Source organism: Talpa occidentalis, unplaced genomic scaffold (assembly GCF_014898055.3).
Source record: "Talpa occidentalis isolate TD23 unplaced genomic scaffold, MPIMG_talOcc4v2.1 talOcc4.6, whole genome shotgun sequence".
NCBI lineage: Eukaryota > Metazoa > Chordata > Mammalia > Eulipotyphla > Talpidae > Talpa > Talpa occidentalis.
Window position 1 is genome coordinate 41,285,773 of NW_023604972.1, and position 25,730 is coordinate 41,311,502.

The 25,730-nt window shown below is 36.5% G+C and overlaps 1 protein-coding gene across 2 annotated transcripts in view; it reads left to right on the forward strand.

Annotated features, from left to right (window-relative positions):
• The window catches only part of SLC4A4 (solute carrier family 4 member 4), a 347,176-nt gene that overhangs the window by 293,645 nt on the left and 27,801 nt on the right, over positions 1-25,730 (forward strand). For both annotated transcript variants that reach the window (XM_037530399.2, XM_054688304.1), the window contains exons 16-18: positions 1,744-1,935; positions 18,310-18,423; positions 20,497-20,658. In XM_037530399.2, coding sequence (XP_037386296.1) covers positions 1,744-1,935; positions 18,310-18,423; positions 20,497-20,658 — 468 coding nt within the window. The remainder of the gene's footprint in view (positions 1-1,743; positions 1,936-18,309; positions 18,424-20,496; positions 20,659-25,730) is intronic.

Sequence of the window (25,730 nt, forward strand, 5' to 3'; positions counted from 1 at the left end):
GCATTCTGCTGATATAAAAGTGCTGAAGTGAAATTATGGTAAATTTTTGCTGATTTTAAAACAAAGAAATCTGTTACCTATTATGACCTCTAAACTTTAAATATATTCTGCTAAAAACATCCATATGTGGAAATCTAAAAAACAAAACGAGACATGATTAATCACCTCTAAGAAGCAGAGTTTGATAAAAGTATAATTATGCAATTCAGCTGTTTGCAAGTAAAACTAATGTAGAAAAAAATACTTCAAGGAAAGATCTAGAATTTATTTTTTAATTTGCTATCTAAGCACTTTACATTTTGAATTCTGTAAAAATATGGACTTTCTGACCATAGGATTCATGTGTGTGTCATTTTTTTTTATGGCTAGCGATGTGATATAGAATTCTTGCCTTCAAATGGCAGGAAAATTTTACTGTTGATTTATTTGTGAAATATTCTCAAATAACTATTCTGCTGGCACACAACTTACCCATTAGTCCCGGATGCAAGAGAAAGTCTACCATCATGGTACCACCCGATTCAGTATCTGAGGAGGGCCTCCTTCCTGGCTGACAGACCTTTTCACTGTATCCTCATGTGGCAGAAGGGACAAAGGAGCTCTCTGGGGGTCTCTTTTATAATGACATGAGTTCCATTCATGAAAGCTCTACCCTCATGACTCATGACTCAGTCACATTCCAAAAGCCCACCCCCAAATACCTTCACACTGGGTATTGGGTTTCAACATATCAATTTTAAGGGAACCCAAATATTCAGTCTGTAGCCTCCCTATAGCATTTGTCATTAATTGGCTGTAAGGAGGCATCAAATTTCAGATGAGGTAGCTCTTTCTTGGCTGAAGGGAATTCTCTAGAGGAGGCAGCAGAAAGCTGATAGCAACTGAAACTCAGAGCAGCTGGGGGTTGGGTGCATTTGCTCTGACCACTGTGCTTGAAAAAGAGTTCTCCTGAATATTAGAAACAGAAAATAGGGATAGGAATGATTTGCAGCCAAGAAGCCCACCACAGACCTAACAATATTTCATGAGATAGAAGAAAATCTGAAAATTGATCTATAAGCTTGAGACCATGTGACATAGAAATAAATATCCCAAAGACGACTCGCCAGCCCTAAAGTCATTACATACTGTACATTTCAGTAACGACGCTCATGACACTCAATGAAGTCAACAAGAAAAACACTATTTCATTAGGACTTGCAATTGAAAAAGCAGAGGCTTAACATTTTTGTAGCTTAATTTCTTAAGTCACCAATCATTCGTTATTTAGAAATAATTAGCTCATTTTTGAGAGTACTAGGTAAATGAGTAGTTAATGGTGTCATCAGCTCAAAGGATAAGAAGCTGTGCAATACAAAAGTAAGTACTTTTTGAACAACAAAGGTGTTTCAGATCTTGTGACTTAGGATATTAGTATGTCCCAGTTTACTCTCAGGAGGTTGACAGGAAAGAGGGAATTTGTGGTTTATTTCGGTTGAACAAATGGGTGATTGTAGGGCTCCAGCTCAACTGAGGTAACAGATTGCATCATTCTCACTGTATTTTCAGTAATTGCTAGTCTCCTGTCCCCACTTACCTGTTATTTCATTAACACTTTATCAGGTTTCACCCTTCAGTGGTTGAGTGATTGCTCTAGTTTTATAGAAACTTTTAGCAGAATCCATATACATTCCATTAATTTTCAAAAGCTGCTTTTGGTATGCCAGTATTCTTTAGAAAACTTTTAATGTTTTTCTTCTTCAGCACCATAATGCTACCCTTGACTGGGCACTTTTGTCAACGAAGGAGTGTTTGAAATATGGAGGAAAGCTCATGGGAAACAACTGCAGTTTTGTTCCTGATATCTCACTCATGTCTTTCATCCTCTTCTTGGGCACCTATACCTCTTCTATGGCTCTGAAAAAATTCAAAACTAGTCGTTATTTTCCAACCACCGTAAGTACTGGAGCTTAAAATAATTCTCATTGAATTTATGCTGCATCAACAATAATATGATTTTAGAAAATGAAAAAGTCACCTTCAGTTCAACCTTTCCAAAATAATTGTGTGCATTTTAGAAATTGCTTTCTGGTCTTTGTCCATGTGCATACATATTTTAACATTAATTACAATCCAGCTTTGAAAAACTTTCTAAAGATTTTGCTCACATAATTCTGTCATAAATTCTGTTGTAATTCTGACTGTACTGTACTGAAAGGGGAAAAGGATGTATACTATCCAAAACACATGAATTTAAAAAAACCTTTTAATCCACAGTTTTTAAGTGCATAAGCAAAAATTGTTTATATTAATTGGGAATTTTGTTGTAGAATTTGTTGTTCATCAGCTGTGCATGAGTAACTTAGCAGTTGCATTATGGACTGTGGGAGTAAACCTGAATTGTGTTATTACATAAGTACTGGTATAAGATCTGAGCAGCATCTGAGCCAAACTTTCCTTCCCATAATGATGAGTGCCAGCGTGTGGAAAAACAGATAATTGAGCTGGGGTGTGCAGACATCCTGTCTTCCATTAATATGCTTGGGTGAACTTAAAGTCAAAACTGTGGTTCATGCAAAGACTACAAGATAAGACCAACATTTAGCTAATGGCATTTTGTATTTTCTTACCTGCAGAATGAAACTAAGATAATCCTTTGCTTTACCATTCAATTCTCAGTGTTTAGGATTTCAGTATTTCTTAGGTAATCTTGAATACATCTGATGTTTATCTGTGATCTGCTCTAGACAAGTGGATTCTCATGAAATCTCGCTTCTTGTGTTTTATGTAGAAGAACTTAAGAGGACACAAGATGCAGTTGATAAAATTCCTTTTTTCAATACCTGGGAAATGAAACTTAAAATTAGTACATTAACTTTTACACAGGAATTTTTTTGACTCTGATTCTTATAAAATTGAAAATAAAGGGACGGACTGTATATTATCCAGGTCTGTTCACTGCTATCACAAAACCCCACAGTCAGGGTGGCTTATAAACAATAGACATTTATTTCTCATAATTCTGAATGCTGTGAAGTCAAAGATCTGTTGACAGCATGGTCAAGTGAGGGCCCTTTCCTGGTTCATCATATCCAGCGCCATCTCACTGTGTTTTAAAGTGGTGGAAAAGCTTGGGATCTCTGTGCATCTCTATAAACACACTAATGCCATTCATAAAGGCTCCACCTTCATGACCCAAGTATCTCCCCAAGGCCCCACCTCTCAACATCATATTCTTTGGGAGTTAGGATTTCAACAGGTATTTGGGGTGGGGGGAATAACATACAGAGAATAACAATAATGAAATATCTCAAACTTACTGGCCCACAGAATAAAAAATTTCTACAAAGTTAAGTGTAGAAATTGTTCAACCTAATTTCCCTAAAATTGGCATCACAGACTGGTGGTTCACAGCAGAATTCAGATGCTCTTTGTTTAATCCATAGTGTATAAACATACATACATATACACACTTGAGACCTTAGGTGAAATATGTACTTTGCAGGTAGTTATTATCCTTATAACTCTCTATGGGCTGAAGTTTGACTACTTCATACATTCAGATTAACTGCTTGTTGTATAGTTTGAGCTTGTGGTACTAATTCTCACACTGGGAAGTGTGCTTATTCCATACATCTCCTCAGTGGCTTGACTTTTGTGTATGACAGATTCCTGGCAAAAGTGTTGAGCATAATTTCTTCCTGTTTATTGAGTTTCCCCTTCTTATAAATTCATTGGATGTCTTTTTTTGTTTGTTTTTTGGACTCACATTTGGATTGATCACCCTTTTAAATCTGATATTATTGAGGCATATATATGGAAAATTTATGAACACTTGTGAATCATCATTTGCAAAATAAACTCACTTCAACATTAAGATGAATAGAGATTATTTTAACTGTCCATGTAGATGTCACCTTTTTTCCAGCAATGATTCCCAAATTGACTTGGGGAATTTTTTCCTCTTTTAAGAGTCCAAGTTGGTAATTTCTCAGTCATTAATGAACATTGTTGAGGAAGTCATGAGTATGTGAAAATAGAATAATGATGCCATTCTAGTTATAATTCCTGTTAAGAAGGTTCTCAGCATAGTTTAGAATTGTATATACCTGTCACAAAATAAACAGGGAGAAGATATACCTGATTTCAAAGGAGCAATGCTTAAGTGTGAAGACTTTCAGATTTTGATCTCTTTACATTTACAGTTAAATCATAGCAGTATATGCTATATATCCATAAATAAATGAAGAGGAAATATTTTTCCTCATTTGTCAAAATATGTTTTTATTTAAGCTGCCGTTTAAATATATGGTCTTTATAGGGAGCAACAGATAGTTTTATAGATTCTCATACTTACATATTATATTCTATAATTAAAACTCAAATTCTTCAGCACTTTCATTGAGACAATAATTGTTGCTGTAGCAATTATCAAATTTCTCTGTTACTACCTCCTTACTCACATCAGTAATTCACAGAAAACCTCTAAAAACTCACAACATGAATACTGGGTGACAGTGTCCTTAGCACATCAAATGTCCCACACTCCTCTAGTATAGTCCTTTGTTTTTTGACTTTTTTTCCTAAACATAGTTGAGTTGTTAGTCAATTAATATGATAAAATACAGGAAAACTGTTCTACTTCTATTTTATTCCTCATGTCAACAAGCACAATATTGGACACAGACTAGGTCCTCGATATTTGTGGAATCATGGCAAGCAGTCAAGTAGACATAAATGCTGCATTTTGGGGGAAGAGCACAAGTGTAGGATCCAAGAAGCTGTAGATTCTATTGCCGGCACTGCTATTCACACACAGTGTGCCTTTTGATAGATCACTGTGGACTTCAGTTACCGCACCCAAAAAGGGAAAGCTCAGCTAGATGATAATTAACATCCATTTATGCGTGTATGTTATAATTTTAAAGTTTTCTGATGCCAACTCCTAAATTAAATAACTTCCCTATATTAAACTAATGTTTATAGCAATGATCAGGATTGCAAATTTTCGAAAATCATTATCCATCTTTATGGTAGGTCTGCTACAGCAGCAACTGCCAACCTTTTCCTGCGTATGATGCACAACTATCATATAGCAAATACAAAATATATTTTTTTTTCTTTCTACAATTGAACTTATTAATCTACCCATGGTCCTTTTCTTAGTTAATAATATCACCTATGTTCACAGCCACTCAAGATCAACATCTTAAAATCATATTTAGAGTATCACCTGTTTCAGCAGGAAGCTAATGATACATGAATATCAGGGTAATTTGAAGGGTTAATAAAAGCATTATTTACAAAGGTGAAATTAAATTTAGGGAAACAATAGTAGAGAGTGTAGCATCCAGTGCTAGTAACAGTGGGGTAGTTACTGTCCTGTTACAGTGGGGAGAAGAGTACCCCAGAGCCCCCAAACCTGCCTGCTCTGAATAAGTTCTGCCATCCACCACATCAAGACAAAACATAGACCTTTAATGGAAAGGAACTTTAATGCAATTGATGAACAATACAGAAAGACAGAGTATAGTTTTCAAATCAAGTACCCAAAGTTACCCATCCCCTCATGGGTAAAAGTCTACCCAAATGGGATTGGCCTAGAGCAAGGCCCAAAAGCCTGCCACAAGTCCAAAGCACCTTCCGATGTGGACCCATAGAAAAGGATCAGAAATAGCCAGACAAGTTTGGGAGGAAAAGAGAAAAATCAAAATCAAGATTAAAAACTGCCATTGTTAACCTTCCCACGGGCCTCTCACCCATATCTATTTCAACCAGTCCATAACCAAGAAGCAAGTGTAGTTTCTTCACATGTCTCTCTGCTCCATGTGTCTCCTCCAGGTCTCCTTCTTGCTCTCCATCCTGCTTCCTCCTTCTCCAGTCTCCTCTCCAGCTTTTCCTCCCTGCTCAGCCCCACCCTCCTTTGGGTGGGGCAGGGAACATGGAACCTCCCCCTTTCCTGGGCACCACCCTGTTACAGTTCCAGACCCAAATGATGTGGAAAGGGAATGGTTGCGGAAACCCAGAAGAGAAGGTTAGAGAGCCTTTTCATGGAGGTGCTATGAGTTTGGGTTGAGGGTAGACAGTCTGAGGCTCCTCACAGGGTACAGCTGCAGTAATCTATTCTGTGACCTCACTCTCTTCTCTCAGAAGCCACAGGCTAAACCAGGTGGAATCTAGAGACTATGGGAACCCACTGTAGATCACATAAGCCAGCACCTAAGGCAGAAAGCATGGTGGAAAGGAACAGAAAACGGATGTAAATGTGACAAAAAAGATATTTCACTCTTTCGCCTCTCCAGGTTTTTCTTTATTGAATTAAACTCATCACAGGTCCCTTGATTAGCCTGCTGTAATCACTGTCCTTCTTATTTATACTTATGCTCCCCTAGTTTGGTCCTTTACTACCTATGCCTGACCCTGGACTAGTTACTTTGCCCACTTTCATGAAGCCTCAGCATGAGCCTATAAATATGACTATGGAAGTCAGGCTTCCAGAGGGCAATATTTCAGGTGGGAAGCAAAGGGCAATGGAAAGAGGGGTTCCAATGGACTATGGAGGATTCTGGGAGTCTTGGGGGTGGGTGTGATAACTACATTTCAAGAGGTTTGAACCTATACCTCTGAATCATGTACAGTGTTTTAAACCATTGTTATCTCAATAACAAAATAATACAATAAAAAATTATTTTTTTTAAAACAAAGTAAGATGAAACCATGCCTTTGCTATCCTGTCTTCAGGAGTTTTATTGTATAGAAGGCATTTTTAGAGAGCCCTAATATTCAGTGGGACATGGTAGGTCTCTACTGACCATGGTAATACTCTACTAACTATCTGCCCTGTGTTTCCCATTCTTTCTAGAGGGCTGCATCAATCTGTTATCCCACACAGTTACTGGTCTGTTATATTACCCTCAAGTCTTTCTTTGAAGTCTTTTGACTTCAACATTTCCTGTGGGAACCTCACATCATAATCCTTGATCTCTGTGGCAGATGGCTCAGGGCATTAACATGAAGTGTTCTTCCAGAGTCTTATGCCAACAAGTGATGATACACTTGGGATAAAAATGCCATCACTGCATATGTGGTGGCAGAAGAAAGCAGTATCTTAAAGACAAAATAGGATTATGATTAGTAGAATTCATAAAGTTTAGAGTCCTCTGAATTAGGCAAAGGGATTGGTGCTTTAATACAGTCAAATTTGTTGTGGCCAGCTGATGTATATAATTGGCATGAAAAGGCCTTATAGTGTTTATAGTGTTGCTTAATTTCCCGTTTTTCTCTCTCTTAGAGTAAGTAACATTTCTAACCCTCATGTGAATTGATATAATGATAAGATTCTTTTTAAAAAATAAACCTCCTCGTTTTATTATGGTCATTTAAATTAACAAAATCAATAAATTCTAGGTAACACTAACAGCTATGACACCTTCTATGCTTTATTTAGATGACATTTGAACAGCTATTCTTTAATCTTTCTTTTAAAAAAGTAGTATATTCTATATTTTATAATTAGTGTATTAAAAATTATTGTCTCTGGGCCTCCCCGGTGGCGCAGCGGTTGAGCGCTGGGTTGCGAAGCTGCGCGCGGCCTCTGCGGCGCCGGTTCGATCCCCGTCTGCTCCCCGGCCACCAGAGGAGAGTCCCACATGGCGCGCAGACCTCTCCTGCCGCCCGCTGCTCCCCTCAGCAGTGTACTTTGGTCCTTCTGCCTGCTCTGCTCCCTGCTCTGGCTCTGGTGAATTCTCTCACCCTCCCGCGCTTCTGACTGTACCCAGTGCATGTATAAACAAAACAAACAAACAAACAAACCAGCAAACAAATAAATAAAGCATGCCTCTATTAAAAAAAAAAAAAAAAAAAATTATTGTCTCTAATATGTGTTTTATACAATAGTAGGGATACAAAGATAAATAATTTATGGGTCTGGCACATAGTTGGGGCTGTATGTATTTGTCGAATAAGCTAGAGTTTGGGGTTTTCAAAAGAGTGACTCTTTTTGATCTTTCTGCCCCATTTACACTAATTCTGTCTTGTAGGGTCACAAGTTGGTGTTTCTTGGGGGTGTAAGTTGATGGTGGTCTTTGAGGAAGCAGCTTTGTGAATGAGGAAAAATACATGGCTTCAGGAATTTCAATGAAAATATAATGAGCATTTTTAGCTAGGTGATACTTTTAGCTTTTATCCATGTAAAACACAATAAAATCTGGAATTCCACAATTAGCTATATTTTTGGAAACATAATTCTTGGTGGACATTTTGGCATTTGACAATTCTATTAAAGTTGGATGTGTTTTGTTTGTAAAGGGCTCTTTACAAGAATCAGATGATGTCCCTGTTCTGTTTTATTTTTCTCTCAGAAACATTCTTGGAGAATGGTTAAAACTGTCAAACTAAAACAAATAATATATCAAAAAATGAGTAAGAAATAATGGGCATGTATTCAGTGTCTCATTCTAGTGTCAATGATATTGGGTGACACTCGACTGGTTCTTGCAGAAACATGAGACCTCATCTTGTCATTGAAACTTATTCAGAAAATGACTTTGCTGTTAGTGAAGTGGAGTCAGATTTTCAAATTTTTATGCTATTTTATACCAAAGAAAGTAAATTTTAAAGTCAAATTGTTTTTATTCAAAGATCATTTTCCATATTCTATTTTCATAAGAATGACAAAAGAATCTTTAGCTGTAAATACAACTTGATCCATGAAACATTTAACAAAGATGACAAATTATTCATTTCTTACGGACTTTTGACAGAAATATAAGTCAGCATGAATTGAACCTTAAGAAAACTAAGATTGGAAGCACTGATTGACCAGTGTTTTGTGAATACTTTTAATGGTAGAGAGGACATCTATAGACAGAAATAATTTTGACCATGATAACTTCTTGGTCCTGGATATTTTCAGCACATCTGTCCATCAGAGAAAAGCCACTAACATTGAAATGCATGGTCCCCTACTTAATTTCCAGACTGTCTAATGTATTTATATAACTTTGCTAATCATTTAAAAAGATTGTTATTTTTGTGCCCTCACATTGTGCCCTCATATAAATGATAAAAACCATCTTGCAATTTAAGCCCCAGAGCCCTTTAACATAATGGTTAGAAGAAGAGATGGATATAGCCATGAAGACCCTATTAGAGGATCAAGTAATTTTGATAAATGGGCCTTAATCATTGAATTTTAGTTTCAGGACTTTGAATATGATCTAGTCCAACGTTTCCTCTTAATTACTGACAAGTGTCATGTGCCAGCTGCCTGAATGCTTACCGCAGCAGGTGCTTCTTAACTCCAAAGGCATTTCTGAGGATACACAAACCTGCTTTTCCACAACCCCTGTCTGGGGTCTGCTCTTGCCATTCAAAGCTACACAGAGCAAATCTAGTGTTTCTTTTCTATAATAGTCTTCACATGCTTGAAGACAGTTTCTCCATACAACTTCTTAAGGCCTACCAGCATTTTTTTTCTTGGGGGTATGTTTTGTGTTCCCATTCCTGGTTTCCCTTTTCTGGATTGTCTCCAGATTTTCAGTTTCGACTTAGAATACAGTGACCAGATTGGAACACAGTGCTTCCGATGTGATTTGATCATTTGTTTCTAGTATATAACACATTTTGCTCTTTGTTTTAGTTTTAGTTTTAGTTTTGAGGTAGGATGGAGGAAGAGGCCTGTGATTGCTGCAGTCTCCTCAGCATCTCTGCTGAACCATTTCATTAGACCTATGCTCTCCCTTTAGTCCCATGCTTGCAAACGAAAAGGTTTTTTGGTAGCCTTCCATTAGTAAGCTCTAAACCCTACCCAGATTAACCGCCCAATCCATTTCCCTTCTTTCACCTCAAACTTTAGAACTTATGTCATAAAAATTCTGGCTGCAATATAAATCAGACATCTCTTTTATTGAATTCAAATTATATTGACTATCATTGATTCTAAATACAGCGTATGGTGATTGTTGATATGCTGACATTAATGCCTATTTTGTTTATGACACTTTATAGCACTGGCTACTAGGGAGTCAAATTTCAAATTTCTTAGGGTACTTTGTGCCATTTTGTGATTTCCAAGAGACATATTTGGATTCTTTCTCATCCAGAATAAATAGTTTTTTACACTGTTGTTTAGCATTTTCCAACCACTATGGTCATTAGAGAAATTGAAATCATGAATTAATATTGATTGAGAACCCACAGGGTGCCTGCTGCTGTACTTGTCTCCTTTTAACAGCTCTATCCATTGAAAACCGCTCTGCAGGCTCATAACCTTTCCCCCAGTTAATTTAGGAGCAGCTGCAAACCTCACAAAGTGAAAACCAAATGTCCTCTGGGGTTCAGGGGAACCAAATCCATTTTTTCCCTGTAAATTAATTAGCTTCTCACAGTTGGTGTCTCTATGATTATGACTCTTCATAATTAATATAGTATCATCCTTCATAAAGAGTATGTTTATAATAGATTTATTAGGTTGTTTTTGCCTAAGAACAAGAAAATAGTGTATGGTTATTTGAATTTCCCTTCCCATTCACTTAATTTTTTCTTTGCTTTGGTAGTTTAAATATTTAAGCTGCTTGCTTCTTATTAGATTGAGATAGTTTGTCATTAATTCTTCAGAGAATGGAAATATTTTCTGTTCTTCATTTTATAGGTAAAAATACTAAACAAAAAATAAAAGGATTCAAAACTAGACTGATAGAAAGGGGAAATCTCAGTTGAGGTCTGGTTTCCTTCTCATTCATGAGTGGAGGCAGGAATTAGCCCGTGTTGTAGCACATTGTGTAACATTGAAAAAACCCCAAAATTTTAAAATGTCAAGCTCTTGCTATATGGGTTAGCAAGAGGTATTTCTTAGTAGGTATTTCTCTTAGAAGGTGATAGTTTTTATTGCTAGCATACTGAAGTTTGAGCTGGAGAGACTTAGTGTTGGTTGGATGGACATCTGCGAGTTACGGTGTTTGTCTAAGTGAGATTTGACATCCCTGAATCCACAGGATTGGGTATGGAATCTTACAGAACAGGTTTTCTCATGAGAACTTTGGCACTTCTACTTCTAATCACCATCAGTAGTAGCTAGTCAGGAATTAGAAAATGGGGGTTTCTAATTTTATTTATTTATTTTTGTCTTTCATAAAGGAGGGTTACTTAGGAATCTTTCAAAGAGATTGACTTTGATGAAAATGAAAGCTAAACAAAAAACTGAAAGGAAATTTATTATGTGTTTCTTTTTCTAAATATGTTTGGAAATATGAGCAGGGCCTAAAGAGAACAGTTTTTGTCTTCTTAAAGTGAGACTCAAAGCTCCTGTACACAGGTCCTAGAATGTACCTAGTAGGCTGAAGGATTCAGTGCTTGAAACCATTAGGTACTTTTTGGTTCTACTATCCATTTTGACTAGATCAGGTTAAAGTTTAATTTTAGTATAAGGCAATTTTTGAGTAGCCTATTAAAATAGCACTCCAACCTACACTCTCTAATTAGAGGATTTAGAGTTGAATGCAAAAGTGTTCTGGAAAAAAAATCAATTTCCTAACTATGAAGTTTAAACTGGATCCAATGTCATGGAAGTGAATGTCTTAACAATAAATACTCTCCAGAAGTGATTTCTGCTGTAACTGAACTGCATTGTACAATTTAAGGGGAAGGAAAGGGAAATAGAAGTGAGAATTTTATACAGAACATATCACCTTGGCTGTGATTTTTTTAATGAAGTTAACTAATATTGCCAATGGAGTTGCTTTCCTCCCCCAAAATTTTCAGAACTCTAATTCTGAAATTTATTATCATTTGTCCTTTTAGATACTTCTATATCTATAGTATAAGAGTGTCACACTTGACAAGAATACCATTGCCTGATGATTATTCCAAATTTATGTACATCCTCTCTACCTTTCCATTTATTTATATTAGTTTCAGTTTCCCATATGTTCAGTATCAAATTGTTGCAAACATGGTGGCTTAAAAACAAAGTCTGAAGATGTAGAATCTGATGTGTGTCTTCTTGGGCTAAAATCAAGGTGTTGTCAAGGTTGCAATTCTTCTGAAGACTGGGGAAAAAATGTTACTTTGCCTTTTCATACCTTTGGAGGCAATTTGCTCTGTTCTTTTGTTTATGTTCCTTTCTTTCCATCTTCAAAGCCAACAATGGCCAGTTGAATCTTTCTCACCTTACATCCCTCTGATGCTAACTCTCCTATCCCCTTCTTCCATTTATAAGGGCCCTTGTGACTATATTGGGCCCATCTAAATGAGCCCAGATCATTTCCCCAATCTCAAGATCAGCTGATTAGCAACCCTGATTTTATTGCAACCTTAATTCTCCCTTGTCATGTAACATTCTAGATATTAAAACATGGCATCTATAGAGGGAGATTAGTCTTCCTAGCTTATTAGCTGACCTAAATTTTAACATGATTAACCTAGATGATACATTGACAGAAGGGGTGAGAGTCATGTGTAGAATCAGGAAGATGAGATAGGAAGCTAATGCAGGAAACTGTGTTATCAAGTGGCTTAGACAAGGGTGGTAATAGCAATGGATTTGGTGAGAAGTGACAGGATACTGGATATATTTGAAAGGTTGTTCACTGACCTGTTCGATGTGGGAAATGAGAGAAGAAGAGTCACATGGATGGCTGCAAGTTTTCTACCAAGTTATAGATAAAAATAATTTGCCATTGAAAGAGCAGGATTAGAGAGTCAATGGTGGGGTGGGTTGGGCCAGAACAAAAAGGGAGTTAAAATATTTAGTTTATGACATGTTAAGTTTTATGTTTATTTAAGTAATCCAGTGGAGGTATCAGGCAGTTATATATGATTCTGGAATTTAGAGGAATAATCAATTTTGGAAATAGAGGTTTTATATTCTTCAGTATGTAAATGTAATTTTTAAGCCATTAGACTTAATGAAATCACTTATGGAGAGAATATAGATAGAAAAGCAATCCAGGGCCTCCCCTGGTGGCCCAGGCGGTTGAGCACCGTGCTGTGAAGCTGTCCGCAGCCTCTGCAGTGCTGGTTCAATCCCGGCCTGCTGGCAAGGGTCCCACATGGCGTGGCAGACCTCTCCTGTCTCGCCTGCTGCTCCCCTCAGCAGTGTATTTCGTCAGTCTGCCTGTTCTGCTCCCCGCTCTGTCTCTGGTGAATCCTCTCACACTCCCGCGCATCTGGCCTGTACCGCGGTTCTTGTGTAAATAAATAAATATATCTTTTTTTTTTTTTTTTTTTTAAAAAAAAGCAATCCAAGGTCTGAATTGTGGTACACTTCAACCTTAAGAGTTTGGAGGAATTAAGAGAGATTAGCAAACACTAAAAAGGAATAACCAGTGAAGTAGGATGAAAACAAGGTCTAATACGTCAGATTTCCACAGTGTATTCTGAATGTCAAAGTATACCTGAACCAGAACATGATAGCTGGTATATTTCCAGCCATTTGTTTTTGAAAAACTGAATAATCACACTGGCTGACTGGACTGTTAACATACAAATATCCTGCTATCAGAATTGAGTCTATATTCGTTGGTAGTTTTGTGTTTAAAAACTATCCATATAATGTGTTTTATGAAGTTTAATTGGAAACTTGTGAGAATATCTGTTAATGCCATCCGAAAGGTTATGTATTTATGTAGATCAGTAGGAAACAGTAGAGTTCAGAGTGATGCAAGAAATTCAGTTGCCTCATTGATGTACAGATGTTAGAATTTTAGGAGATTGGACAATTTTGTATTCTTTTGAGTATCCTCAATGGTAGCAAATGACTGCCTTTTTGAGTGTGAATTTAACTTTTTTTGGTGGAAAACAATTTTTTTTTTATTAATTTTTAAAAATTTTTTACATCATTAGTTCATTTTCAAACAATATTTGCTTCCCCCCACCCCCTCAGTTGTAGATCCCATAGAGTTTCCTTCACTAATGCACCATCACCTCAATCCTTTGTGCTTCTCCCTTTCTCCCTCTGATCCCTCTCCCTCCTCCTCCTCTGCAGTATGTCTCTGATTTATAATTGTCTGTTTTTGCTTTGTTGTGTTTTGTACTGTTATTATTTTACACTGATGTCTTATTTGGTTCCCCTATATTCCTGCTATAAGTGAAACCATCCAATATTTTTCTTTTTCTTCTGGCTTGTTTCACTGAGCATAATTTCTTCTAGCTCCATCCACGTTGCTGAGAATGGCATGAGTTTATCTTTTTGATTGCTGAATAATACTCCACTGTATATATAAGCCACATCTTCTTGATCTAGTTATCTATTTTTGGGCATTTGGATTGTTTTCAGGTTTTACCTATTGTAAAGAGTGCTGCAGTAAACATAGGTGTACAGGTGTTCTTTTGAATCAATGTTTTTGTGTCCTTTGGGTAGATCCCTAGGAGTGGAATTGCCAGATCGTATGGTAGCTTCATTTTTAGTAGACTGAGGAACCTCCAGACAGCTTTCCAGGGTGGTTGGACCAGTTTGCACTCCCACCAGCAATATAGGAGAGTTCCTTTTTAACCACATCCTCACCAACATTTGTTGTTGTTTGTTTTTTTGATATGTGCCATTCTTACTGGTGTAAGGTGGTATCTCAATGTGGTTTTGATTTGCCTTTCCCTGATTATTTGGGATGTTGAACATTTTTTTCATATGCCTGTTAGCCATTTGCATTTCCTCTTTGGAGAAATGCCTTTTTGAGTATGAATTTAACTTTTAAAGATACTCATAGTCATTCATATATTATAGGGTACAGTGAAAATTGGTAGTTCTAGAAGGTATGTCAGAAACCTTACCTTTTTATTTGTGCACATTGATATAATAATTATACTGACAGGAATTTATTCTGATGAGCATTAGATGTATGCAAGGAATGTTTGTGGTATTATAGTAAAAATTTGGAAGAAATCCAAACAACAGTGAATTAAAAAGTAGATTTGGAACAACCACTCAGTTTGTACTATAGAGTCATTAATGCTTACTATTTTTCAAAACCTCTAATGAGGTAGAAAAAGTAGAAAAAGAGCAAAGTATTAAACGGCATGTGAAAAACTCCATATATACACACACAAACACACACATATATACACACACATACACACACACACACACACGAATGTATTTGAAAATGTAAAACATTTATTCCAAGGCAGTAGAATTGAGGACATTTTTATCTGTTTTTCTTTTAATGTTTGATAATATACTTTGAAGCAAGAAAAAATTTCAAAGAAGTGAGAGATTATAGATCCTTTACGCATGTGTCTGGTGATTAATGTGGGTGGCCAAATGGGTTTTGCTCAGTAATAAAAGTATTAAAGCCATTGTAAAATTATTTGAAATAATAACATCATTGAAGTAAGTGAAGACTTTCTCAGCAAGAGTAACTTGGAAAACAGCAGTAATTTGGATTTGGAAGTTTTGAATTTTTTTTGATAGTGGTGGAGACTACACTTTAGATTGAAATGTAATTAATCTTTTTCTGTTGCTGTACTCCCTCCCCACCTTGGTCCTACATCTACTTCTCCCTTCCCCCACAAGATCCCTCCATTCTTTAGTCACTTTTCCAGGGCTAGTTTTAAGTTTGGTGTTATCTGTTCCTGTGATTAGTTTCTTTATAGTCTCATTATAAATGATACCATCTGGTTTTTGTCTTCCTCCTTCTGATTTACTTCACTTATCATATAGATTGAAATATAATTGATACAGTAAAGTGCACTGATCATAAGTATATCATTCAATTAGTTTTTTAAAATTATATACTTTTGAATAACCAACACTTAAAATAGAGCTAGTATGTGTATGTAAATATATCATTGTTTTATTTAGATATTTCCATCCTCAAATAATTCCTTAAAGTAATTTAGAGTTTTCTGGGTGTTTTGCTAGTTCTTAGGGTCATATGTCTTGATGTCACTGTTTCATGGTTTAGTCAGGAGCACCATTTGTGTACAGCCTCAACAGTAATGTCCAATTTGCTGTGTTGGTTTTTCAGTGCTCACTTTATGGAAGGCAGAGAATGCCTCCTGTCCTCACGTAAGAAGCAGCAGTTCCCAGATGCCTAGTAGTGATTCCAACGAAGTAGTTCTTTCTAGCAGGGCCAGAGGTACAGGCTTTATGAAATTCCTACCGAAGAGTGTAAAATTGGATCCATTTGTTACTTTCTACTTTCCTTCTTATTTATGGGGATGGATGAGAGCAGAAAAACTGTCTTTATTGTGACTGTTCCCCCCTTTTGAACAATTTCTGGGATACTGCTTTGTCAACATGTTGAATTGACTGGAGAAGGATTAGAAGGGTGATAAATAAGAGATAACTTCTTTTTTGCCATAACCTCTGGTCTCGCAGCAATTTATGATCAAAGAGATTGCTGTAACATTGTAATGTGTTCCTGAAACTACCTCATATGACCATCTTTCGCCAAGCCATCCTGAACTGCCCCTGTCAACACTTGAACAAAACTCAAGAAATGGGGGTTTCTTCCAGTATTGAGCCATGGGAAATATTCTTTTTTCAGATACTTCCAACCAAAATTAACTCTGAGTGGCAGTTCTATATTATTACTGGGCTTTTATTTCTTAGTTCTTAGAACTAAAGATTCCTTTGAAAGACCTCCTGGCAGATTAGTTACTTATTCCAGTAGTTTCTGTAGCAAAAGAAGCCTTGTGAAACTTGAAATAATAGCTATCATATATTAGAGTTTCTTATGTTCCAGGTATAATGTTGAACACTTTCATGGTTCAGTTTATATTATGATTCTTATAACAAAACCCATTAAGTTGTAGAGATTATTTTGGCTACATTTTGCAGATGAATTCATTGAAACTAAGAAAGGAAAGTATTTAAGGAGGAAGCAATGGTGCCAATTCTCAAACCATAGGTTACCTGATTATGGGAACACTGCTTCTAGCTCCTGTATTTTCTCCCCAAGTTGATCCTCCAATCTCTTTGGACTTGAAATTATTGTGTATGATTGGTGGTGTCTTTTCTGTAAAGTGTCTAGTAGCTGGCTTTCTGCTTCTGTGTATACTTCTCAAGAAAGGTAAACCACTGAACCTAACCCTTCCAGAGTAAAAGGAATTCCCAGTTAAAAGGGCCATTTTTGATCTTGTGCAGTCAGTCCCAAGACTTTTGAGAATTGAGAATTGAGCATTACTATGGCCTTTAGCATTCCCACATTGCCAAGTAATTTCCATTTTTCATTTCCATTTCCAGCGCACACACGACTCCAGGAGCCCCATCGCTTGTTAGAGAACCCCTGTGTCCCGAGAACAGTGCAGCATTCAGCCCATCACTGGTCTCTCCTCCTTCATTCAGCACTGCCAGATGCCTGAATGCTCATGCTGAAATAACTTGATAACTGCTGAATCAACCCTGATCTTGTTTAAAAGCAGGCTTCATTGTGTGTAGCTTGGATATGGGCTTCCTGAAGACATGGAATATGTCTGTTTTGTTCTCTGTGGCATTTATAGCACCAAGTATTAGGTCCTGAGTGAGTTCTTGCTGAATTATCAGATTTAGCACTACCATTTGTTCATCCCTTATGGGGAAATGTGGGGCTCTAGTAATACCCTCAGGCCATTGCCACTAGACACCTGAGAACTGCCAGACAACTAAACAGTCCCATGTCCTGCTACTGACTCAGAAACAGCCATTATTCACCTGCTCCATGGGGAAGGTTTGGTTTTATGCTGCATCCCATAGAGCTCAGCTCTTGTCCGGACCAGGGGCAGGTACTTAACAAAAATCTGAGAATTATCAAATAATGGGAACCATACTTAAGAAGTGGTAGAGAAGAGAAACATCACATATAGAAGATTCTAAGCACTAGGCTAGAGTGAAAAATGTTTTCCTTGACAATTTAGTGAAGCTGTCACATTTCCATCTTCCATCACTTGATGTTCCTCTGAGGTCTTGAGTCCTGGAACATGAAACCCTTTCCTGCTAGGTTCTTGATGCTTTCAGTTATTTATGGAATTTATCTTGCTCCTAATTACAACACTACCTTCTAAATAATAAAAAGAATTCTGCATATTTATGCATATGTTTACAATATGCCTTCAGATTTTACTTTTATCTGGATATCATTTGTTCTGTGTATAGGATAACACAGACTTCTGGGCTATAATGTCTTTGACTGTGAGAGAGAGAGGGAGAGGGAAAGGGAGGGAGGGAATGTGAGAATTAGATTATTTCTGGGCATAATCTAAGTAAATGATGTGAAAGTAATTTAAAAAACCTTTGTAATATAACTCCTGCAATTTTATGATAAAACTGTTACTATAATTGTTAGCAAATAATGAATTCTTCATTCAGTTCAAACACAGGCAAATACGATAAATTTTTGTTTTCGTTTTTTGCAGGCAAGAAAACTGATCAGTGACTTTGCCATTATTTTGTCCATTCTCATCTTTTGTGTAATAGATGCTTTGGTAGGTGTGGATACTCCAAAACTAATAGTGCCAAGTGAGTTCAAGGTAAGTGAACTTCCTTCCATCTTTTGGACATTCCTGGAAGCATTTGATCCTTTCTTCTGTTCTAGTTTATCATCAGTCTCTCTTTGAGTTAGTTTTGTACAATTATCTATTTCTTTAATTTAAAAAAAATCCCTTGCTAGGCATATATATATATATTATATATATATTCTTTTTATTGAATTTATATGCCTGACTAAGATTAAATACACAGTTCCCATTATTATGATTTTTAGTAGAAATACCTTTAATAACATCACAAACTCTGATTTATATTTTTAGAGCCTTTTAAGATATTTAAAATATTTTCATACAGACTTCACCTTGATTCATATAATTATAGAATGCAATATAGCTATCATACTAATTATGAGCTTAAGATTGAAGTTCATTAAAATAAGATAAAATGCTGGAAGATTACAGAATGAACCCAATGCTCTTTTACTGCTACCAAACTACTTGCCATATTTATACACATGTATATTTGTTGTTTTATACATGCATTTACATATAATATGCATTTTAATTATTACCAAAGAGGGATAGTATTACTCATTTTATAAACCTGTTGGCATAAGCAGACCTAATATGTAAAATTTACATTTCAGCCATTCTTAGATATCCCTACTTAATTTTCTATTGTAAGTATTTCACTCATTTTCTGGACTAATTCTAACTCCCTCCATCACTGAGATTTGCACTTGATAAAAAAAATTTCACTGCAAATTTCACATAATATCTTAATAAGGAAGGGATCTCTGTTATAGCAAACAATATTTTTGGCATTTTCTCTTCCATCATGTATTCATTAGCAAAGGTAAGTTCTCAGTCATCTAATTACTAATTCACTTAATTCAATATTTATTGAATTTCACGTGAGCCTGGACTTATAGTTTTTGAAATATGTTGATGAGAAAGACAAAGTTCCTTCTCTTATGTACTAAACTTACAACCTAGTAAATATAGTTAAATGTGGATAAAGTCAGTGATGAAGTTATGAGCAAAGTGAGACAGAAAGAAGATGGAAATATCTTCATAAAAGGAGTGAGACTTGATGCATAGTGAATGTGTAGAAAATAAATCATTGATAGAATTCTATTTTAGTTTATTTGCATTGTTTTCGGGAAATGATAGACAATGGTTTTTTTCTGTACTAAAGATGTATGACCTACTGACAGGATAGATGAAAAACTGAAAAAATGACCAGATTTTTCAATTTTCCGTGGTTTTAATCAGTTATTCAAGGTCATTTTTCATTTTTAAAATAGGAAGGACCAGAGTGTTTAAGTAAGTTCAACTGTAACATATAAAATATTTATAACTTTTTCTATATTATGGTATGAAACTATTAAAATTTGGCAGTAGAAATAACTTTGGTATAATTGCTGAAACCCATGAACAAAACACATGGTGATTTTGTGATATTTTGCCTGACTATTGACTGAACATTGTGTTTGGGTTGTCCTTATGGCCGCCCCTTAAACTTAAATCACTTTCTTCCATCTTTAGTCCTTATTTGAGATCATTCTAAATGCTCAAAATGGCATTCACTTCTTTTCCATTAGCCGGTATTTTTAGTCTCTTTATGAAATGTTGCCTTAAAAATAACCTCCTTTAAGAAAGACAAATACCAGATGGTTTCACTCATTTATGGAACACAGAGAAACAAAACAGTCAGACAAAACTATACCAAAACATATCCTAGAAATCTGACTATAAAATTGAGGCTACCAGAGGGGGTGGGGAAATTGGAGAGCTAACAGCAGAACTATACAGAAGGACTGGGGGTGCCTGGGTAGTGGGTGTGATGTGGTAACATACATCTGAAGAGGTGAGAACCTTTATCTCTGAATCAGACCTACTGTGTTATAAAGAGTGTTACCGCAATTTTTTTTTTTTTAAAACCTCCTTTAGGAAATTTTTGGTGAATAATCTTTGTCCAACCTATAGGCAAAACTGCTTCTATTGTTTTATATGTTGGTTCTCTGAAGATAAAGTTGTGTCTCTCCCCACTGATTTTTCACCAAGTAGTATGTATGAATACCATTTTGAAAAATATTCTGTCTCTATTTCAAGCCAACAAGTCCCAACCGAGGTTGGTTTGTTCCACCGTTTGGAGGAAACCCCTGGTGGGTGTACCTGGCAGCTGCTATCCCTGCTTTGCTGGTCACCATTCTGATCTTCATGGACCAGCAAATCACAGCTGTGATTGTAAACAGGAAAGAACATAAACTCAAGGTAAATGTTCATAATCATAATTATCATTGCCTTCACCTTTCTTTGTAGGACTTGAAAGTACTAATTGGGACAGTTTGGGGGAGTTATATTATAGCTAATGTTCTTTGAGACCTGGCAGTCATCAGTCACCTTGTGTTAACACATTTCCTTAATGTATTACTTTAAGAAGACCTTATTTAAATCTGAAAAAGTTGTTTTAAATCATACTTCCTTAGCCACCCAAGAGGGCAAAACTGTTTACCGCTCAAGCTACATCTGACTTTAATGTAGTAACTGTCCTAAATGAAGACAACTGGAATGACTTAGTTAATGTATACTGGGTACCTACCATCTGTTAAATCAACTCAGATTTATTTTTAAAGATTATTCAGATAGTCATGGTTATAAGCTCTTGGTAAGCATTCCCATTTTTTTATCTTTAAGTTCTTATCTCAGTATACTAATAACTATAAAGTATAGAGAAAAATGTTTTATTTTGGATGCAGATCCTTAGATGGCCTTTTCCTTGTGAAAACCCTCCGGTACCCTCCTATTTTACTTTTCATTAAACCTGTGATGTAAAATTGCCCATAAAAAAAATGCCTATTGATTTTGCATTGGTATTTCTTTCCAGAACTATTTTGCTCTCCAGGGAACATTTAACAATGTCTGGGGACATTTTTGGTTGTCACAACTTTGGGGGGAGGATGCCACAGCATCTAGTGTCTACAGGCCAGAGATATAACTAAATAGGCTATAATACTCATAGCAGCCACCACTAGCTAAGAATTATTTAAAATCTCAAGTGTTGATTCTGAGAATTTTGTTTTATGTGATCTGGACCCACTGTTTGAATTCTCGAATCATTAATTCCCCTTCAGTCCAGTCACACTACCCTACTATTTGTTCCTTAACACACCAAACTCCTTACCACGCTGGGCCTTTGCATTTCCCCATATTTCTCCTTGAAAAACTATGGTTTAATGAACAGTCATTCAACACCTGTTCTGTTCTAAGACTTCTGTTAAATTAAATAATAAATAAGGTGGAAGCCCCAAATGATTTACAGATTACTAGCTGAAGCCATATGTTGAAGCAAGTAATTTATTGTATCTGTAACATACAACACACAATGTCTAGGTCAAATCCTAGTCTTTGAGATGGAGATGATGGTAAAAATGGAAAAGCCTCACCAAACTTCTTCAGGGTAAAGTCATAACTTTGAACTTTTTTTTTTTCTTACTTTGGGCATTTTTTTTTATCTTCAACATCTAATACAAGTGTTCTGTACATAGCAGGGAGTCAGTAAATGCTCAAACGTTTGTGTGTCCTATAAAGTTTGAAAGAGTTTTATTTTCATGAATATAAACCAAGTGAATATTCTATTTTCTGAAACTGGAGTTTATTTTAGCTACAAAGATAGGAAATAAAACTTTTCTTTCTTTTGCTATTATGTAGCTTTGTTAATACAGAAAAATATCATTTAGGGGTAAGTCCTTATTCCTAAGAGAAACAAAACCTATGGGAGAAAAAGTTTAACCTAACAGTCTGAAGTTTACATATACCACATAGTTGATAACAGAGGGAGCACAGGAGAAGACATACACATGTATTCAATGGCAACATAAACATTCACAGCAGGAACTTCCATGATCCAGACAACAAAGTGGTTTATGTGGACACTGAAAACTGTAATGGAATTCCTCTGTCTATGGGGTTTACAATCAGATGGGGAGATTCAGACTTGTAAACAAATTGTAATGCACTCTATTTTTAAAAAATTGATTTATGCATACAAGAGCTGGGGTATAGGCCAGAGATGCAGGGGGTGAGAGGATTCACCAGAGACAGAGTGGTGAACAGAACAGGCAGATCCACTGAAATACATTACTGAGGAGAGCAGCGGGCAAGTTAGGAGAGATCCGCTGCACCATATGGGTTGCTCCCTGGCCGGCCAGGGAATCAAACTCTTGCTGCAGTGGCTGGCGGTAGCTTGATAGCACTGTCTTTAACCTTTGCGCCACCAGGGAGGCACCTGTAATGCACTCTACATAGACATTCAAAGAGGTTTGCAATAGACACCTAAAAGTGCAAGAGAGGAAGTGTGTATGTATGAATGAACCTACAAATACTCTATAGTGATGACATCTGCAGAGGACTTTGAAGAATAAAACACTCTTTCAAGAATGGGAGATGAGTTGACATAATTTTCAGTTATCACGGATTTCATAGTGTAACAACTCTGAAAACCATATCATCCAAGAAAACAAAATTCTTCAGTATATATTTATTGATTCTGTAAATATGGAAATTACTGTGATGGGCCAAATGAGAGTTGGAAAGAGGAAAAAAACATGGTCCTTGGTGCTTGTCTTGAAAATGTTTTCACCCGGAAAGGAAGATGAAAGAATTATACAAAATAACTACTGTGTAAGACATCATGTGACTGGTGCCACAGAGTAATACAACTATGTCAAGAGCAAAACCAAGAACAACAGAAATCACATTAGGAGGAAACACTACACTGACAAGTATTTGCAGGATCTTAAAGGATGGGGAAGATTTTAATAAGTGGTGGTAATTGAAGAAGCAGAGATGACAATAGAATAACTAAAAAGAAACTTTCAGATTTGAGGAGAAACTAACAGTTCATTTGCTCAGAGCATTGGCTTGTCTGTGGAGAGAACCATTTTAAATTTAGATTAGCACATATCATATCACAAACAACCTTAAATTTCAGGTTATAAGGCAAATGGATGTTCTTCAAGGGGCAAAGGTTAAGGGACCAAGGTATAAAGGTTTAGAAATAGAACTGACATAAGAACAACACTTTGAAGAAATTACTGCTTTTGAATGAATCAAGAGATACTGGCTATTAACTCATGGTTACAGTATTGGAATAGTCTAGACTGAAATGATAACAAGAATAAGGTCGTGATAACAAGAATAAAAAAAAAATAAAGAAAGGCAAGGTAGGGACTTTGGAATTACCCAAGAAAACACACTCGAAGTAAGGATTTTATCATAGAAGATAACAGATAGATTAGTTGCTACAACCACCTATTATTTATTATTAGATACCTATTCCAGCCATTTCACTCTCCCACGCCCTATTTATAACACTCTTAAAATCACTTTCCTTGTGGGAAGTATGCCTGACTTGCAGGCTGAAGCTCAGCCTCTCTCCTACCTTCTGCTGATGACTCAGGGATGACCTTGGAGGAGCTGTGACCTTGCTGAACTTGGTTTGCTTTTGAGTGCTCTGCAGGAATAATGTGGGACATAACTAACCAAAATAAAGGCCAAAAAAAGCCAAGTGTCTTGGCCTTCCTACATCAATACAGAGCTGTTCAGCAGAGTGGAAAGGTGGATCCCATCCCAAACAGAGCAGTCAGCCAGCCAGAGTCACTTGAAATGGAGCCAAAGCAAATGCCACCCCAAAACATGCTGCTTTTAATATCACAATGCCTTCATCCTTCCACCATTTCAGGTTCTTTTTTGAATCGATTTCATAGCAGTTGGAGCTCTTTTTAACTTTAGACCGTATCTCTAATTTTCACATTCCACAGCCTGCTTTCCTAAAACAAATGTGAGCAAAACAGATTCCAGAGTGAAAAGCCTTTGATTCATGATGATATGTCCACTGGTATCATTCAATTTGTATCAAAAGACTGGCACTTATTCTGTAACCATTATCATTCAAAGAAATGGTTTCAAATAGGCAGTTCCAAAAGTTTGAAATCTTACTTGTTATAGACTTCACTTCTATTCTACTGAGAATAGAATTTAAAAATTGTGTGCCATTCTTAAATTTGCTACATTAGAAATTCTGACTTTTATTAGTAAGAACACTTAATGAACAAAAAAGGCATTGACTTTCAAAGACATAGAGCAAACTTGGCCAACTACATATCATAGCTAAGAATATTTTCCCAATTTTTTTTCCAGAGTGAAATATATTAGTCAACATCCATTTCCAACAATTCAAACAAAATCAACGCTGACGCCCTGTCCCAGTATAGAATATCTAAAACTCCTCATATGTGGACTATAAAAAAACAAAACAAAGGAATAGATAAAACTAAACCAAAACGAACTCTAGAAATCCAGTTGTTTAATTGAGGTTACCAGAGGGGGGAGGATGGAAGTGGGGGAGCAAAGGGGATGAAAGGGTGCCCAATGACTGTAGTGGAGGATTGTGAATGTTTAGGTGGTAGGTGTGGTCACCTATGTCTAAAAGAGATATGAACCAATATCCCTAAGTCATATACAGTTTTTAAACCAATGCTACCTCAACAATAAATGACAAGCCAGCAAACAAATAAAATGCTCAAACTAAATACAAAAAATATTTTATAAACCATGGCTTATCTGCTGGAAAGTAAAAGAAATAACTGGAGGCAAAAAAAACAATGGCAAAATTGGGCCTCCCTGGTGGCGCAAGGGGTTAAGACGCAACCTATGAAGCTGTCCACAGCCTCTGCAGCATGTGTTCGATCCCTGGCCAGGGAGCTACCTACATGGAGTAGCAGACCTCTCCCATCTCACCTGCTGCTCCCCTCAGCAGTGTATTTCAGTTGATCTGCCTGTTCTGTCTCCCACTCTGTCTCTGGTGAATCCTCTCACCCCCCCCCCCACAGCTCTTACCTGTACTCCAGTTCTTGTGTGTATAAATAAGTAAATCTTAAAAACAAACAAACAAACAAACAATGGCAACAAAACGAGTAAGTCTACAGGGTCCCTAAGTCCAGAAGCCTGGACCTGCCCTGAGAGACTATGGTGGTCCTTGTGGGTTTAAGGCCTGGATTAGAATGACCATCTGAACTGCAGGGACAGAAGACCAAGCTCAGGGCTATGGGGGAAAAAGACAAATTCCATCCAAAATATAACTACAGGTTTTTAATTGGTCAGCTATATTTTTAAAAGCCTACAAAGACAACAGCAATGCATGTCTTTCTTGACCTTGCCAAGAGAAAAGAAAATCTCCAAAGGTATTCCTAACCATAAACCTGCAAGAAGGTTCGCAGCTGGAATTCATATTACCTCTGTGGTCTGGAAGACCTCAAGTAAAAAGTGGAGTGTAAAGTAATCTT